The sequence below is a fragment of the Medicago sativa genome, chromosome 5 (assembly GCF_051527215.1).
Source record: "Medicago sativa cultivar Bolivia chromosome 5, Bolivia_mono, whole genome shotgun sequence".
NCBI lineage: Eukaryota > Viridiplantae > Streptophyta > Magnoliopsida > Fabales > Fabaceae > Medicago > Medicago sativa.
In genome coordinates this window covers 16,738,720-16,757,695 of record NC_140753.1, presented here as the reverse complement: position 1 = coordinate 16,757,695, position 18,976 = coordinate 16,738,720, and the positions used below count along the sequence as shown (strand labels likewise).

The following is an 18,976-nucleotide window of genomic DNA, read 5'->3' as shown; positions in this document are numbered from 1 at the left end:
ATTTTCCTTCAACTTTTAGTCCCTATAAAATTTTCAATCTTCACTTTTGGTCCCTCTTTTAAAGTAAAATCATATGTAGAATTCATATTATTTAATAAAATTTTCCAAAAAAATTCAAATTATTATAAGAATCACTTCAAAAAATATTCAGAATTTTTTAACAAAACATGAATTTAATATGAATTTTATATTTTTTTACGGTTAAAAATTCATATTTAATTTGTGTTATGTTAAAAAATTCTAATTTTTTTAGGAAATTCTTTTAGAATACTTTACACATTTCTGCACAATTTCATTAAAAAATACAAAAATTAAATTAAAAATAAGGACCAAAAGTAGTGATTCAAAATTTTATAGGGACTAAAAGTCGAAGGAAAATTTTAGAGGGACTAAAACGAAAAATTGACATATTTATAGGGACTAAAAACATATTTAACCCTTTCATATAAGAACTGATATGACAATAAAGTAAGTATATTGAAAGACTAACATGATAATACTAACAAAGCAATTTAACGTAAGAGACTATTTTAATTAACATAATGCAGAATCATCAACTATTTTAAAATTTCGGTACACCAAGTGACGATCAAAATGACTATTACCCGGACATAAAAATAGTTCTAAATACCATAAAAACTTGGCCCAGGAGACAACATTTCAGACTGTTTGGCCTATTTGGTATATAAATTGTCAGAATCACACTCAATTATTGGTCCTAATTTGAAAAAACAATCCTCCAACAAAGAATTGTTTCACAGCCACAGAACAACTGAGATAATATACAGCCATAACTACTTTCAAGTTGCATTCAACCACTTAATGAATGTTTGTTTATAGTCACTGTAACTTTCACAGGATCAAGTGGGACATTGTAAATTTACAAAAACTACATTTTAAGCTTCAACAAAATTACAATGTCACATACACAATTAAACCATGTTTGTTTCAACCTTCAAGAGACAATAGAGGTGCATTTTTTCTGAAGCTACTACTTTTAGCTTAACAGATAACATATTTCTTCATTTTACTGTCCATCCTCTCTATTTCCTTACTGTCATGTCATCTATACATTTTCACTTTTTTCAGTTACCAATTTACCTATCTCCAGATTTTTTTAATTTCACTATTTCCTACACTTCTCTTCCACCAACACATTTTCTTTATGCATATAAATCAAGTACAAAAAGATGTTTATGAGAAACAAGTATGACAAAATACTATAATACAGTTGTTACACATGTCAGAATCCAAATCCTCAACTTAAATTAAAAAGAAAAAAGAAAAAAAAACATAAGCACGCTGCAACAACAGTAAATCACAAGAACTAATAAACCTAACTAAAATCAATCATACAAAATAAACCCCCCCTTTTTTTCTACTGTTGCATGCATTAACATCTCATTTGCAAAGAATCATATAAAGCATAGACAATGTACCATGCACCACCATTCATCCCTCAATCCATTCATTAGTTTTTTCTTCTTCTTCTTCTTATTAATGCAGTTATTATTCAAACTCGAGCAGCTTCTTTCGAATCTAAACCAGAAACCACCGGAGAGCTTCTCTCATTATCGTCACTTACATTCCCTGCAGCAACAGCACCACCAGCATCACTGATGTTTCCAAATAGCAACACAACAATTCCAGCAATAGCAGTGCAAAAAGCAACTCCGAACGAAGTCCTAATCCGTCCTGGCCCAACTGAACCAACTGTGAACCCGACACACAAACCTGCAGCTCTCATCCAAGCATACCATATAGAGAAAGCACCTTCTTTTCCCGATGGAGCACAATCTAACACCAAAACCCTTCCAAAAGCGTGCAAAATCCCTGTTGATGTGCTCTGAATGGCAGCGAAAAGAACCAAGTGTCCCCATTTCCAGTGACTGTGTCCGTAATAGAATCCAAACCCTGAAGACAGAAGCGAGAAAAAGAACCCAACGATCTGCATCTTCACCGAGTTCATCTTAACCACGCGCAGTAAAGGTTGTAGCAGTGACAATGAAACGAGTGGGAAAAGGAAATAGGTTAACCAGAACAAAAGCAAATGCAATGGCCTAATGCAAAGCTGTCCAACAATGAAAATCACACCACCCGTGAAAATAGCCATTGTTGTGAATGATGCAAGGAAAACACTAGCAAGACCTCCAATAGCATGAGGATATTTGAAGATGGAAAAAGGGTGTAGCCTCGACGAAAATGAGATCGAATCAGTGGTTCTACTTGTAGCTGTAGCTAAATGCAAGATCCCAACAAGCCAAATTAAACCACTGAAAATCGAAACAACCCAAAGACTCATAATATCGCTCTTATTTTCATCGAGTTCGTGTATCATATGGTAAGTGAAAGCTGAAATCAAAGCACCACCAAAACAACCAGCAGCAGTAGCATGAAGTGAGAGGCGGGATGAAACACCTTGTCTAATGAAAAACTGTGCTTTCTTGAGAGTTGTTCCGGTGAAGGCGCGGATCATGAGGCCGAGATGCTGCGTGTGAGCTGCATTGGCGACTGTGCTGGCTGCTATGATGCCAGCGATGTAGGGAATGAAGATGCCTGTGACTTTGAAGAATCCAGCCGGGAGACAGAAGAAAACTCCTACACCTGTTGCTGCAACTGTGATGAGTTTTGGGAAATTGCCGTCGAGGTGGAAGGAAAGGAAGCCAAGAATTGGTGCAGCTATGGCTAGACCTGTAGCCCAAGCAATTGATGTCCATTCCAATGCTGAAAACTTTGAAATTATGGTGTGTCCAGTGAGTTTGTTATACCTGCACAATTCACCAGTACATTAGCACATATGTAAACTTTGGTTAAAAAAATGAAACATATACTTACGCATTAAAAATACAAATTTTTAAATTACCAACACAGTAAGATCTACTTTTTAAACTTTTACATTATATTTCAATCAATTCTAAAGAGTATCATACCAATGTTACATCATGACAAAATATAAATGTAGGTTTCATTACGCCATCCGTTTCATATCGTTTAATAGTTCCCAAAGCAATTTACGTAAATATTTTAAATGTGACACTTAACATGTGACGATCGAGACCCGTGTTTTTCACAGCACAAAATATAATGCATATTAACGACCTTTAAATGGATATCTGAGGTGATTTTAATTGTCACTTAGAAAACAAGCATATTGCACATGGAAAGGACTCAACAGTTGTTTTACAAACTTTGAACTGTATAAACCCTTCAAAACATTGATTGATCAAATCATAATTCTTCTTGGTACAAATCAAATAAAAATTCCAAAGGTTTCTTTTGGAAATATTTCCATTTTATATTATTGTACTTGAAGAAAAATAAATGTACTCCCTAGACAATAATTGTTTAAAAACATATCTATTTTTATATAAAAACAGCTTCATCTTGTCGGCACTATACATTGTCGTTAGGCTCACTATCACTACCAAGATGTGCTAACTGCCGACAATTAATTTCAAATTTACACTTTATTAAAAGTACATAGCATGCCCTTTTTTTTTTTTTACATAGCATGCCTTAAAAAAAGTATACACCACTTTTTACATAATTAATTTTTACCACCTAGTGTAAAAATATTTACATATATTTATACCATAAAAGTTTCTTACACATAGGTCCAATCATATTTATTGGAGATCTTTAAGGAACTAACTTAAGAAAATATCTTTGTCGCGTCCCATGATTTGATTAAATGCATGTGTTAATAAATATAGTTAATTAGAAATTAATCTTTTTTTTTATTTTGGTCTAAACTTTTGTAACAAAATTATTGTGTACATTTTTTGTGTACATAAATCACATAAAAAGCATTTTCTTCAAAAAAAAAAAAAAATCACATAAAAAGCAACATAGAAACACCTAGTGTAAATATTTAATTACAAAATTTTGAAAGTAATATAAAAAAATAAAATACTATAGTCTCAAGTGGAGTACTAGTGCTTAATTAAAGACTTAACCGTTGAGGATAATATTAATATTAGGGTTAATTAAGTTTTTAGTCCCTATAAATATTCACAGTTTTGTTTTTAGTCCCTATAAAATAAAATCACACTTTTTAGTCCCTGTGACATTTTCCTTAACCATTTTAGGGACCAAAAATGTTGATGGAAATTTTTTACAGGGACTAAAAATGTTGATGGAAAAATTTTATAGGGATTAAAAATGTTGATTCAAAATTTTATAAGGACTAAAAAGTGTGATTTTATTTTGTAGGGACTAAAAACAAAATTCTGAATATTTATAAGGACCATTTACTTAATTAACCCTTGATATTAATACTAGTGTCTTTAAATTTTCAAAAGATGACACAGGAGTTTCAGGAGAGTCCGACAAACATTTGTATACTCCCTAGGAGGTGAGCATAGATCACTCTCTTTCTATCTTTCTCTCTCTATCTTTCTCTCTCTTGTTTTATATTTTGGCCAATATTAAATTTAATTTTTGTTGTATATATCAATGGTTGATATGGTACCAAGGTTAATAAATAGGGTTGATGTTCGGTGGGTAAATGAAAGTGGTTTTTGAAAAAAGGAATCTTAACCCTTGAGTAAGAGTAAAGTTGGTTTGTAACAAAGCCATAAAGGACACGCCTTTTCATGATTGCAAACTATAGTGGAACAAACGGCTCATTAAATTTAATTTAATTAAAACAAAAATGACCTTATTTTATGGAACCCTATGTTGGATTTGTCACACCATACCTCCTTATCTTGGGAGAGTCTTGAACATTTAAGATTTGGTATCTAATAGTTACTTCCATTGTGGAAAAAGGAAAAAAAAAATTAAGGGTCTTAAAAGATGCAAGGTCTAAATTAAGACCTCATTCTTAAATGGATCCACGTCACCATTTTATTAAAATAATAATTTTTATGGTTTTTTTTTAACAATATAAAATAGAGAGTCTATTAAATAAATAATATTGGTGGGACTCAATTAGATATTTTGTTAGAGGATCTCCATTGGAGTGGTTGAGTACCTATTAGGTACTATTATTAAAAAATTATTAAAAGTGATGTGTCAATGTGGGACTCATTTAAGACTTCAAAGATGAGAGTCTCCATTGTGGATGCTCTTATTAGTGTATTGTCATTGGAGTCATTGAGTCCTTAATAGATACTTTTATTAAAAAATTATAAATAAGTGATGTGTCACGTGGGGTCCATTTAAAGAGTCCTTTTTAGGAAACTATCACTGTGAATGCTCTAAGTGGGTTTTTTTGCTAGAGAACTTGGTCAATTAAAAAATGTAGAAAATAATAAAAGAACTTAACATTCAAAATTGTTAAAAAGAAATAAAAATATAAACTTACAAATAGGGTTTGTGCTAGTGAATTTAGTCATGGAAAAATGAAAAAAAAAATATAAAAAACATAACTTAGGGAAAAAATGTGGACTTACAAATGAAATTCCTTTTGAGAGCAGTGAGTGCCAGGATGAGTTTTGTTCCATTCTTGAAGTGAAACAGTAGGTGGACTTTGAAGCTGACTGATAATGAGAGGAAAGACAACAGGAACAAGTACAGTTTGAACAAAGTAGAAGCAAAACTCATAAAGATACCAACCAAAAGTTTCAAATCTAGAAGGTTTTTCACCAACTTCTTCATAACCATTATAAGCTTCTCTAGCTCTCAAAATTTTCACAGCTCTGTTGTGTAAGTCAGGTCTAGTAGTATTGTTGTTGTTACCTTTAGCAACTTCTGAAGCTGCTACACCACCTTGACCATGACCATGACCGTGTCCATGTCCATGGCCAAGGACACCACCTTCAGCTTCAACGGTTACCTCTTTCATTGGGATGAAGAAAGAGAAAATAAGAAAGAAAAAGGGGGGTGTCAGAATGAGTAATGGTGAGAGGACAGTGGTAAGAGAAGAAGGAGGAAAGAAAATAAAAGAGAGGGTTTTGTTGTGTTTGTGTTTTGTTTAGGAAAAACAACAAAAGGTGCATATGACACTAGTGTAGTGAGAGTGAGTAGGGTGGGGTGACTTTTATGTGCAAACTGTACACAGCTGGGTAAATTCAACCTTTTAGGGCTGTCAATGGGCTTTTCTTAAGGGCATAGTGTACATTTATTTAAGGGGTTAAATATATTTTGGTTTTTATTAAATTATAGTAATTTTTTAATTTTGTTTTTACAAAAAAAAAAGTTATTCCGTTAATATATAAAAAATAATGTTTTATTTATATTTAAAAAATAGTGTTTAAACTTTAAAAAATTAAATGTAAGATAATATGGTTGTGGTGTTTAGTTGCTTAAAATGTGATTTTAAGTTACATGTGAGTGGCTATGTGAGCATTTATCTTTGGGTTAAATATGTTTTTGGTCCCTATAAATATAGCGAATTTTCGTTTTGGTCCCCCTAAAATTTTCCTTTGAATTTTGGTCCCCCTAAAATTTTCCATCCACAATTTTGGTCCCTGCTGTCAAATGGGGATAACGGCGCTGACGTGGCAGATGACGTGGCGATGACAAGTTGTCACTTTTTAATGACTGTACAGTGCCACGTAGGATAATTAACAATTTTAATTAATAAATATTAAAAAATTAATAAAAAATATTAAAAAATTATGGAAAAATGAAAAATTAATAAAAAAAATTTAAAAATTCTGGAAAATTGAAAAATTAATAAAAATTAAAAAAAATTAAAAAATTCTGGAAAATTGAAAAATTAATAAAAATGAAAAAAATATTAAAAAAATTCTGGAAAATTGAAAAATTAATAAAAATGAAAAAAAATATTAAAAAATTCTGGAAAATATTTAAAAATTCTGGAAAAATTAATAAAAATAAAAAAATCTGAAAAAATACGGAATTTTTAAAAAGAATATTAAAAAAAATTCCGTATTTTTTTTATTTTTATTAATTTTTCTAGAATTTTTTAATTTTTTCCATATTTTTAAAAAAATTTCATTTTTATTAATTTTTCAATTTTCCAGAATTTTTTAATTTTTTGTTTCAATTTATTTTCATTTTTCAATTTTCCAGAATTTTTTAAAATTTTTTTTTTTCATTTGCAAAACCATAGTGCAACATTTTTCATTTGCAAGTTTGCTTATTGCATAGATGGATTGAGTTGTGTAATTGCTTCTCTCATTCCGTTTGGTTTCATTGATTATGGGTATGGCTATACAAAAAAATTGAAAAAAATGTTAAAAATTTCTAGAAAATTGAAAAATTAATAAAAATGAAAAAAAATATTAAAAAATTCTTTAAAATTGAAAAATTAATAAAAATGAAAAATTCTGAAAAAATACGGAATTTTTAAAAAGAAGATTAAAAAAAAATTTCCGTATTTTTTCAGATTTTTTTTTTTATTAATTTTTCCAGATTTTTTAAATATTTTCCATATTTTTTTCATTTTTCCAGAATTTTTTAATATTTTTTTCATTTTTATTAATTTTTCAATTTTCCAGAATTTTTTAATATTTTTTTCATTTTTATTAATTTTTCAATTTTCCAGAATTTTTTAATATTTTTTTTTCATTTTTATTAATTTTTCAATTTTCCAGAATTGTTTAACATTTTTTTCAATTTTTTTGTCATTTTTCAATTTTCCAGAATTTTTAAATTTTTTTTATTAATTTTTCATTTTTCCATAATTTTTTAATATTTTTTATTAATTTTTTAATATTTATTAATTAAAATATTTAATTATCCTACGTGGCACTGTACAGTCATTAAAAAGTGACAACTTGTCATCGCCACGTCATCTGCCACGTCAGCGCCGTTATCCAAATTTGACAGCAGGGACCAAAATTGTGGATGGAAAATTTTAGGGGGACCAAAATTCAAAGGAAAATTTTAGGGGGACCAAAACGAAAATTCGCCATATTTATAGGGACCAAAAACATATTTAACCCTTTATCTTTAGTTTTAATAGAGATAAAGTGTAGAGGTTAATAGTAATTATTTAACCATATATTTAATAAAAGCAATTATTTTCTTCAAGTGAGTTGTCATTTTCTTCCTCCTTGATGTATTGAAATTATAAAAACATCTTTAACTGTGTTTATAATATGTGATTTCATAAATTAATGTGATTAAACTCATTAACAAAAAATATATTTGAAAATCAAACTGACAAACAAAAGACACGTATAAAAATCAAATTATTAAATGAAGACATATTTAGAGAAGTTTTTATAATTTCAATACATTTAATATTTGTAGTAACAACATTAGATACTTTTGTTTCTTGTCAAAAAAAAAAACATTAGACACTTTTGTTAGAATAGATTAAGGTTGTTGATCCACTAGGTATATTTTTTATCGATGTATTCATTTTTGAGTACCTGGGTTAGGTCTAATGTTCTCCAATCTATGTATCTGTTTTTTTTTATTAATTTAATCTTTCTTTTGCCTAAAAAAATAGACACTCCTTCAAAAAAAAATAGAGACATTCTTTTTTTTTTTTACAAGAAATAGAGACATTCTTATAATATATATATATATATATATATATATATATATATATATATATATATATAGACACACACACACACAATATATATTAGAGGCTTAAAATGAGCGTGTACTTGTTTTTTATTTAATATAAAAAAGAGTTTAGTTATAAAAAAAATGAATACACACTCGTTTTGATTCAAGAATATCTTTTAGTTTTTGTGTGTAATTTTAAAACATGTATAAATTATAGAAGATAAAAAACTATCATATATGGTTTATAATACTGTATTTTGATGTTAAATAAAATAGTTTATCTATTAACGTAGTTACCATCATTATATCTTACTTTAATTTTCTTCTTTTGGCCCATGGAAATTTGTATATAATGTAGGGACATTATTAAAGGCGTTACAAAGAAAGGAACGTTCTTCGGCTAGTGTGATCATGTTTCTTCTATGTGTAAAGAGGTCTCTTTTCTTTTTTATATTATAGTGTAAGGTCTCTTTTCTTTTTACACATTATCTAGAATAATTTATTCTTTAAATTACCTAACTAGTGTAAATTTAAAAAGATGATTACCAACTGGTTTATAGATTTCATTCACACTAATTTCTTTGATTTTCTTTTCCGTTTCAATGCACTTTTGTTTGCAAAAGCATGCTGCTACCTGCTTCAATTCAAGTGGAATCAATTTTTAGAATATGATGATGATAGGAACAGGCCCCAAAATAGAAATAAGACCCATGTGGGAGTGTAAAATAATAAATTAAATTTGTTTTTTTTACCTTTACAATTAGTTTTTCTTTTCAAAGGAAATAATATAATTCTAGTTACTGTTTAAAAAATAATATACAATAACATAATAAAAAAATAAAAAATATCAATTGTCTATACTATACATGTTTTCATTATGAATAATTAAAGACAATGATATTTGTATAATCAATATTCTTATACATTTATTCAACATTTCATTTTATCTTTATATCTCTCTTTTTATCACATCACCAACATATCACATATATCATGTTACTCGTTTTTATCTCTTTCTCTCTAAACGAGTGCTCACCAAACATTTTCCAAAAACAACTGAAAGAAAACAAGACTAAATATTAAGGTGTATTACACCCTAAATCTTTTTTATTTTACACATGTCAAATTATATTTTACAAGGTTAACAATGTTTTGGTCTTAAAATATATGAGGCATTGGCACAAAGTTGTTTTAGGCTTCAATATGTATTTAGTTAGTATCCATCTTTTGTTAATTAATTCAGTCCATAAAACTAGTAACTAAAATGAGTGTGTATTGACTGAGGCATCCCATGTACTCATTTTCACGTATACTAACAATATTTTATGATGTATTTATAATTTAGATATATTTAATGATTACGGTGATATCGTCTCACATATTTAGTCACAAAAATGATTATTTACTTCATATTTTACTGCTTCAACATGTTCTATTTTTTTTTTTTTGAAAGGATGTTCTATTTATTTATGTTAGGTGTTCCTACATGTGATAGTAACAAAAGAGACATGTTAGTACATGTGTTAGTACTTGAAAGCATCTTTTATTGGACAATTTAGTCCATAAAGTTAGTAATAAAGGAGGAGTAATTCTTCAGTGGTCACATGACCAACAAATGTCATTTTGGTCACAACCAATCAAGGCATGACACCAAATAAACATACAAGAGAGAGAATTTGTCATAAAAAAGAAAAAGAAAAATCTGTGTTAAAAAAGAGTAGAGAGAAACTGGGCTGCCATGAATGCAACACAGAGAGAGGAGGACGGTGACCTCGCCGGAAGAACAGCGACGGCGATGATGACGGCGGCAACAACAACAGTGAGATTAATTGGTCATAACCTTGTTTCTCTTCCATGGCAATGAAAATTTATATCTCTTTCCCCTTTTTTCTCCATGTCCTTTTATTTCACCCATTAACATAAAAGATGTAAAAAATATGGAGAAAGATGAATAGATTCAGTAAATATATTTGAATCTTCTTGGTTAATTCAAACAAATTAGGATTATCATATGGTGGGAGATCAAGTTGTGGGGGAATCCGGAATCGACTGTATTTCAGCGACAAAGATAGTGGCCGCCGTTGTCATCGCCGACGCCTTCATAGTTGTTTCCGATATGACCATCGTTGCCGGCGTGACCATCATGTCGCCGCCTCCGTCTCCGTCGTCGTGTCCGGGCGTGGTCATTGGTGCACACTGCTTCTCCCTCGGTGGCAGGCATCCATCCTCTGTCTTTTCTGTTTTTTTTTTAATCTCATTTTCTCTCTCTCTATATGTGTGAGGTGTCAAGTGTTGGTTGGTTGTGACCAAATGCAATGTTTTGGTCGCGTGACCAACTAAGACTTTCTCATAAAGGAGATGTTTTGTGATGTGTTTATAGTGATATCCTCTCACACATTCAAGGAGTATAACGATATTTACGTCATATTTTACCATTTTGATATATTTTATTTCTTTTTAGTAGGTGTTTTTACATGTGTTAATTTTTTTAATAATAATCATGTGTATGAACTGTGAAGTATACATCATTTAACATGGACTAATCTATGTTAACAAACTTGTTGTGCACATAAGGTGAATTTTGTCCTCCTAATAAAGTCTTCACAATATCTAGAGTCAAGGATCAAACACTAACAACTCGGTTAAGGGTGTCGAATTCATTACCACTCTAATCAACCACATTTTGACAAGGTCAGCTCGAGCTATTAAGACAAGGTATTCAGGCAAAAAAAATACTTATTACTACCTCCGTCCCTAATTATAGGGCCTTTTTGGAAAAATAACGGGAATTAAGAAAATTTAAAATGGTAATAAATTTGTTTGTAATTACTATTGTTTTTACAAATTTGCCCTTTAAAAGAGAGGGTTAATGTATGTTTTCAATGTAGTATTTAATGCTAATTGAAGAAAAAGATTTGAAATAAATAAGGGTATGTTAGTAAATAATTAATTAATGTACTTGAAAATAGTAAAGGGGTCTTATAAAAAGAGACAAAAAAAATATTTCAAAAGGGTCCTATAATTAGGGACGGAGGTAGTATTAAGGACTCATTTCTTTATATTTTAAAGTAGCATAACTGTGTGTGTCGTTTTGTAAAAACTAAATAAATACTGTAAATAGATAAATATTGTCTGATTGAACTAAAATAACCCCCCCACTCTTTAGGGAAAAAAAACTAAGCTCTTTCTATTGCACTCAATAAAATAAAAATATAACAATTTAAATAAAATAATTTTATTAGCTAAATAAGCCTCGGCCAAGTAAGTGAATGTATTACAAGTATGTTTGACAACCACAAAAAGTTACTCACTCCGTTTCAAAATGAGTGTCGCTTTAGCCAATTGCACACAGATTAAGGAATGGAATAAAGTAGTCAAATGTCATAGCAATTTTACTAAATTATCCTAATCAACTATTGGTTTGTTTTCATTAAAGAAAAAATAATACTTTGGAAGTAGTGTAACATAATATTAATTGAAGGGTACAATTGAAAAGAAAAAATTATTATTACATTGGAAACTGAAAGTGACATTCATTTTGACACAATTTTTTTTGGCTAAAACGACACTCATTTTGAAACGGAAGGAGTAAATTATAACTTAGGGTCATGTTAACTAGTGCCCCGAGGCACTGGTTAAGGAAACCAAAAGAAGAAATTGTAAGTTAAAAAAAATACTTTTTAAGTTTTTAATACATTGATTACACAATTTTCAATGCAAATATTACTATATTTGTTTCCTTAATCAGTGCCCTCGAGACACTAGTTATCATTTCCCTATAACTTATAAACTCTATAACTAAAAAAAACGTGTATAAAAGGCTCTTTAGTAAACTTCATTTTCCCACGAGCTTGTTGTGTATTTTTACTTGTAGTATTTTTTTATAAGCTACTTTAAATAGTTTATCGTTTACTATTGTTCCTCTCAATGTTACCTCTACAATCTTAATTTAAAAAATAAACACTGCAAATTGAAGTACCTAGTTCAACTACTTTTTTAAGAAGCCAAGTAACCACTATTGTCAAGAAGACTTCTAATATCATTGTTGGATCTTGAAGGAAACTTGAATGATCATGATATTCGACTAAGAGCAACAACACAGAGAATTTGACATTATAGTATATCTTCACCAAAAACTTAAAGACATTGTGCATATGAATCATATTACTCATATGTTATTAAACATTTACTTTTACATTTAATATCAAACTTCTAAATCAAACTTCACGCATCATGGGTACATAATAATGTGTTAAGATAGTAAATCCATTTTACCACACACATTTGCATATGTATAATTTGAGCACACTTTTTAATAGGCATCCATACACTTAACGCATAGGAAAATACTTGAATGAACAACATAAAAATATATATCATTTAATTATTTTAAAAAAATATATTATTTAATTATTTATTTTTTACCTTTACTCTTTTGAGTGAGAGTGTTCTAATCTGTCTTATCCAATATCTTGCGTCCACATAAGAGTTTCTCCCATCTTTCACGTTTCATTTGTGGGTGTTTAATACAATAATATTTTGTTGATTAAATGTAAATGATAAATACACATGTAAATGATATAGAGGGGGTTAGTCTAGCGATATGATAAAGTTAAAAGAAAATAAAAGAGTAAATGATATATACACATGTCAAATGTGATTAAGAACACAAATGAAAGATACATGCTGGATTGAAAATGATCTTACGTGCTCTCTGGTGCTTTTTTTTAGGGCCTCTCTGGTGCTTGTCTAGAGGTACAGGAACCCCATTGGCTAAACTTTTTTTCTTAAGAGAAGCAATTTTATTTTATACTATTTTTAGAGGAACAATTTACATTTTGTTAGGCCAATTTTATGTAACCTACTCTTTTTTAATTTGTTGAGGCTTTAGTCTAATCTTTATATAAGAATTTTTTGTTAGGGCTTTAGTCCCTTTGGACCCTTTATGTCTTTATTGCACAAAAACTCATTGATGTAACGCGTGCATAAATAAATGGATTATTACTTGAAGAACATTTTGGATGCTCAAACGGTCTGAAAATACTGGATACTCAAACGGCAACAAAATGTTTGTTCGTTATTACAAATTAAAGTAATTGTTGCAATAAGGTGCCAGATTCTGTTACCTTTTGCAAAGTTGAGACACAAGTATTACTAGTAGTATTTGAAATATTGATGATGACTGGTTGCACAACAAACAACTTGACAAATCTCACTTGATTGCTACATCCACAGGATTAAAATCAAATGTAATTATTTGTTTTCTTACTCAAAATGTTATTATTTGTTAGTTATATGATATGATTTCTCTGTAAATGTTCAATTAAGATTGCTTATATTTGACTATTTTTTTGTCTGTTATTTAGCTATTTAAATATAAGTAATTGTAAGTTTGAAGTTAGCCTACATTGTTTCCATATGCGAACAAGATTTTGTTCGATAAAAATACATTTCAAATAGCAGGTGTATTTTGATATTTCTTACATGTAAAAAACATTTCATAATTTTTTTTACTACTACATTTCTCAAAAAAGTTACTTACATTTTTCACTTAATATATTTTTAATACAACACATTATCATTGAATATGTATATCATTCTAGCTTTATAATTTATATTGATTTACGAATGTATTTTTTTTATTTTCTTGTTTTTAATATAAAAATGTCAATTAAAATTATATTAATAAATTTTAAGGAAAAAAAAAAACAAAAAAATATTTTCCCAAAGTTAGCTAGAGTTTCAAATGTTTGGCTTGTGTGAGGTCTTAGAATTTATGTTGAATCTAATTCAACCTTCAAAAATCAAATTTTGAGGTGCATATTGTCCGCACCTTTTCTTTTTCTTTTAGAAAATTGTCTCCACCTTTAAACATATGTTTAAGTCATATCTCATTTAATTTGGATTCTTAATGCACACTCTCACAAATATCCAGTTTGACCTGAGTGGTCCAATAAGGGTGACCTAATAGTCGAGGATCAAACGAATCTTGGATAGGTTTTGATTGTGATTGTGATTAATCAAGAGTTCATTGCTCACAATTATTGTATGTTTGATTCCACTTTTGAAGGAGCCAAAATTGATTGTAAATGTGTAAAATTGACCTTTTCATGTTTGCCTCCTCAAGACCCGAACTGATTTTGCATCATGAACTGATTCTACATAAAGTTAAATATTCTAGCTTCTAATTCTTTAATTGAATTTTTACACTCAATTATTGTTAAACACAAGTTTACACGATTGTATCCAACCATAAATTATTTTTCCTTCAACACGATTTTTGTCAAAATCAATTTCATAGAGATCCACACTTATTCGTTTGGTGTTGTTAGCTTTAGGCCTATTTATCAACCACGGCCTATTTACATGTCTCAACCAACTAGAGATCCACACTTATTCGTTTGGTGTTGTTAGCTTTAGGCCTCCACGTACATTAAGATCGCATATACTTTCCTAAAGGGTTCAAAGGCCAATTTATGTGTTGCGATTCAATGGTGAATTTTTTTTCTTTATTTGGTGGAAGAGAGGGGTCTCTATTTCACAGGTGTAACTGTTTAATGTTATGTGGTTGGAAGAGTGAATGAACATTCGACATGCCCATTCTCATCCCCTGGAGTTACATTACAACTAACACTCATTTTGTACATGTCTCAACTTCCAATTTCCATCTTGAGTTGCATGATTTCCACTTCCCTCCATGCAAAGAAGGTGCTCTAGCTACCAATCCTAGATTTCAAGTTTTGTAGAGTCTATTAGTATCTCACTGTTACTTTGTGTGCTTGCACCTATTCACCACTTTTTAACCGGTACTTAAAATTGAATGTCATAAGTCACAACGATATGTCAAATACTACTGCTTCAAAGACTAGGGGAATAGACTTTATTCATTTTGTGCTGGACCATCAGAGTAGTATGGTCTAACAAATAAAGTTTCAAGTCTATTTTTGTGTTGATTCTTTGAGAATTTTCTCCACTCAAGATTCTGTTGACTATGGGCCATGCAACATTCTTAATTTACTAGAAAGGCTCAAAATGGATAATTTTCTTTCTGAATCTCATTAAATTTTTTTTTATACTATATGTACCAAATATCTTATTGGAGATATAATTAGTTAGTAATTATTTGGTTTAGTTAGTTAGTAGTTAGTGAATGCCTATTAATAGGCTTGATGTAGCCAATTGTGTTCAAGTTTTTTCATAGCAAGTATTTCACTTTCATCAACATAGTGCACTTTCGAGCCTTTCTCTCAATGAGAAATGTTTATTGATTACAAATACAAGTAAAAAATGGTTAGACACACATGTAAGTTAAAAAAATTAAAAGAAAAAATAATTTAAGATGTGACTAAATTCTTTCTCATTTATTTTTCTCCGTTTATGTAAGTGTGTACAAACATATTTCATTTATATTTGTGCACAATAAGACTTGTTCTCTCTCAACATCAAAGTGAAATATTACAAATGAGAAAAGTTGAACACAATTGACTACTCAGGCCTAATGATAGACGTTCACTAACTAACAACTACTCCCTCCGTCCTTATATCTAAGCACCATTTTATTAGAGGGAAAGGGTGCTTACATATAGGGACGGAGGGAGTAAATAATAACTAACTAACTATATCTACCATCGTTAATGTTTAACAACGATTAGTCTCTGCTAAATGGCTTATTAGAGACAAAGGTGAGATATCACCTCCCAACATTGATGGATCCAGAAGAGTCGTTACTAAAATTTTCAATGACATGAGTGAGCAGTGGCGGAGCTACGTTGCCAACTCTGCAGGCACGTGTCCCCACTTCATTTTACTTTTCTCTATACCACATGTATATAATTTTCTTCTCTCTAATTGCTTCGGTTCCTACTTCTTTTCTCGCATAAAGTATTATAACTTTATAAGGTATAATGATACTATAACGGCATGTATTTACCCATTAAAGCCATTAATTTCATTCACTAAAAAAAGCCATTCATTTCTCCGTGTTGTTTTTGTGTTAATTTAAATTTACTTTAGAGAGAACATGCCATAAAAATATTACATTTTTTTTGGTGTTAACCCTACGTTTTTCAAAAGAAATGGGCCTTGATAATCGGGAGTTCGGTTGTGAAGTAAGGATAGTTTGATAAAAAATTGTTCCACCAAAAAATCAAACTTAAAATCTCCCAAACGATTCATCTTTGATGAAACTCATTTTAGCCCTTGATCGCAATTGCTTGGTTTATTATATGTTTTTTAGTTAATAAAAAATTCTAGGTAATCCTTCAAAAAAAAATTAGGTGATGTATTTTTTTAAATACTTACTTTATTTTCTTAATTTTGGGACGTCCACTAAAAAGCGCCCAAAAAATAATAATAACATTTTTTTATAATAGTAATTATAACATTTACATAACACATTAAAAAAATTTAAAATTACATGTAAATATTGCCTCCACAACTTCAATTTCCTGCCTCCGCCACTGTGAGTGAGTCAATAAAGTTGTGTCCTTTTAATTTTTCAAATGTCTTTCTTGCATTTTTCATTGCAAAAGAATTCATTCATAATCAAGTTCTCTAAAAATATATTTTACAAAATTAATCAAATTGAATTAAAAAAAATATCTATATAGTACTAACTATTAGGTAAAAAAAATTGTGACGCAAAAAAAAAATAGTACCCTAAGTTGCTACACCCATCCTCCCAGTCCCACCCTCAAGGCCACCCCTAGATCCAAGAATTTTACGTAGTGGGACAACATATATGTAGACATTTATAACATTAAATAAAACATTGAGTTTTTTTTTTAAGCAAAAGAGGGTGCAACAAAAAGCTAGCAACCCGCAAAGGATATATAAAAAGAGAAAGAGATACAAAGAAGAGGGAGGGGACCAAACCAAAAAACTCCCTCAGGAAGAAAACCTAAATTCAGGTAAACCAATTATGTTCCTAACATAGGATTCCCTAGCAAACAAAGGTATATGATCCAAAAAAATAAAGTGATCCAGAGACAACCCAAAGTTTGCGAGGGAATCAGCTACTAGGTTTCCTTCCCTGAAAATGTGAGTAACTATACAATTCATATTAGTTAAAATAAGTTGAACATTGTTCCATCTGTTTCTGACTTGCCAAGGCACCAGAGTGGAGTTCTTAAACGCTTGAACCACCAACATAGAATTTGTCTCTAACCAAAGAAAGTTCCAATGTTTCTGATACGCCACTTCTATAGCTCTCATGGCTCCACATAATTCAGCCTGATAAGAAGTGAGAATACCTAAACTTTCAGCAAAACAACCCATACAGGTACCTTTAAAGTTTCTGAAAACACCACCACAAGAGGCTAAACCAGGATTTCCCAATGATGCTCCATCTGTATTGCACTTAACCCAATGAAACAAAGGAGGCTTCCAGATTACTTCTGTGATTGTAGGAGCCTTTGGATGACGAATTGTGACATTGAAAGTTTTTAAAATTATGAAGTCTCTGATAGAATTGTTAGATGCCTTGCTAGTGAAGTTACCAGAGAGAGATGTGTTAGCAATAATGATTGAAATAGCTGACTTCTAGTGAATTAACTTGTTATTGAATCTGGCTTCATTCCTCACAAACCAAATTGTGTTAAGTAAATTGATCAGAGCAGCTATGATACCAATTTTACATTGTGGGGACCAAGCTCTTTCACAAAAGTTCCAAATGTCATCCATGTCTCTAAATTGCATATTCATACTTAAAGATGCAGATAACCAGGACCACAATTTTAAAGCAAAAGGACAGAAAAAGAAGAGATGCATAGAAGAGTCAGAATTCTTACAACATAGGTTACACATTGAAACCAGCTGGCAGCCTCTATCCATCAATCTATCATCAGTAGGAATCTTCCCTTGCATCAGCCTCCAGACCATAAGGGACTTTGAAGGAGGAATATCCTTATTCCAGATTATCTTTGGCCACTTGAGATCTTCATTATTATTTCTCTTGAAAACATAAGCTTGCTTGAGGTCCAAGAAACCATTAGCTGAATGCTTCCAAATTAATTGATCCTCTTTATCTTCCAGTGGGATAGTAGCTTGTTGCACAAGTTGACTGAGAAGAGGAAACATTTGACAAAGAGTTTCAGGAATACTCCATTCACCATTGACAATGTAGTCACTAACAGTTGAAGATAAATGAACGGATATTGCATCAGGAATGTTTAAAGCTTGAGAAAGGGGTGCTCCACACCAGCTATCATTCCAGAAACTGATATTTTGACCATTACCAAGGAGCCAAATAGAGTTATTGTTGATATCACTGAATTCCCCTTTGATGCTATTCCAAAGTGAGGAGTAAATGTGATATTTAATTGGATTTCTGCTCCTCAAAACTCTAGATCTCAACAAGATTGCCCAGTCATCTGTTGAATGCAACATCTTCCAAAGCAGATGAAGGTTTGTTGATGTGTTGAGAGTTTTGATGGACCTCAGACTCAAACCACCTTGAGAGAAAGGCAAGCAGACTTTCTTCCAGGCAACTGTAACAAGCTTTCTCTTTTCCACATCTCCACTCCAAATGAAATTCCTTGACCAT

The 18,976-nt window shown here is 30.5% G+C and overlaps 1 protein-coding gene across 1 annotated transcript; it reads right to left on the bottom strand.

Moving 5' to 3' along the window:
* Positions 1 to 1,193: 1,193 nt before the first annotated feature.
* LOC146920579 (uncharacterized) lies at positions 1,194 to 5,955 on the bottom strand. Its single transcript, XM_085713997.1, has 2 exons — positions 5,397 to 5,955; positions 1,194 to 2,768 (listed from the first exon to the last, which is right to left on the bottom strand). The coding sequence occupies exons 1-2, from the start codon at positions 5,786 to 5,788 to the stop codon at positions 1,514 to 1,516; spliced, it is 1,647 nt and encodes a 548-aa protein (XP_085570123.1). The 5' UTR covers positions 5,789 to 5,955; the 3' UTR covers positions 1,194 to 1,513.
* Between the last annotated feature and the right edge of the window lie 13,021 nt (positions 5,956 to 18,976).

Coding starts and splice junctions, on each gene's coding strand:
- LOC146920579 (XM_085713997.1), bottom strand. CDS start 5,788: ATGAAAGAGGTAACCGTTGAAGCTGAAGGTGGTGTCCTTGGCCATGGA. Junction 2,769..5,396: donor TCTCAAAAGGAATTTCATTT/GTAAGTCCACAT, acceptor TGAATTGTGCAG/GTATAACAAACTCACTGGAC.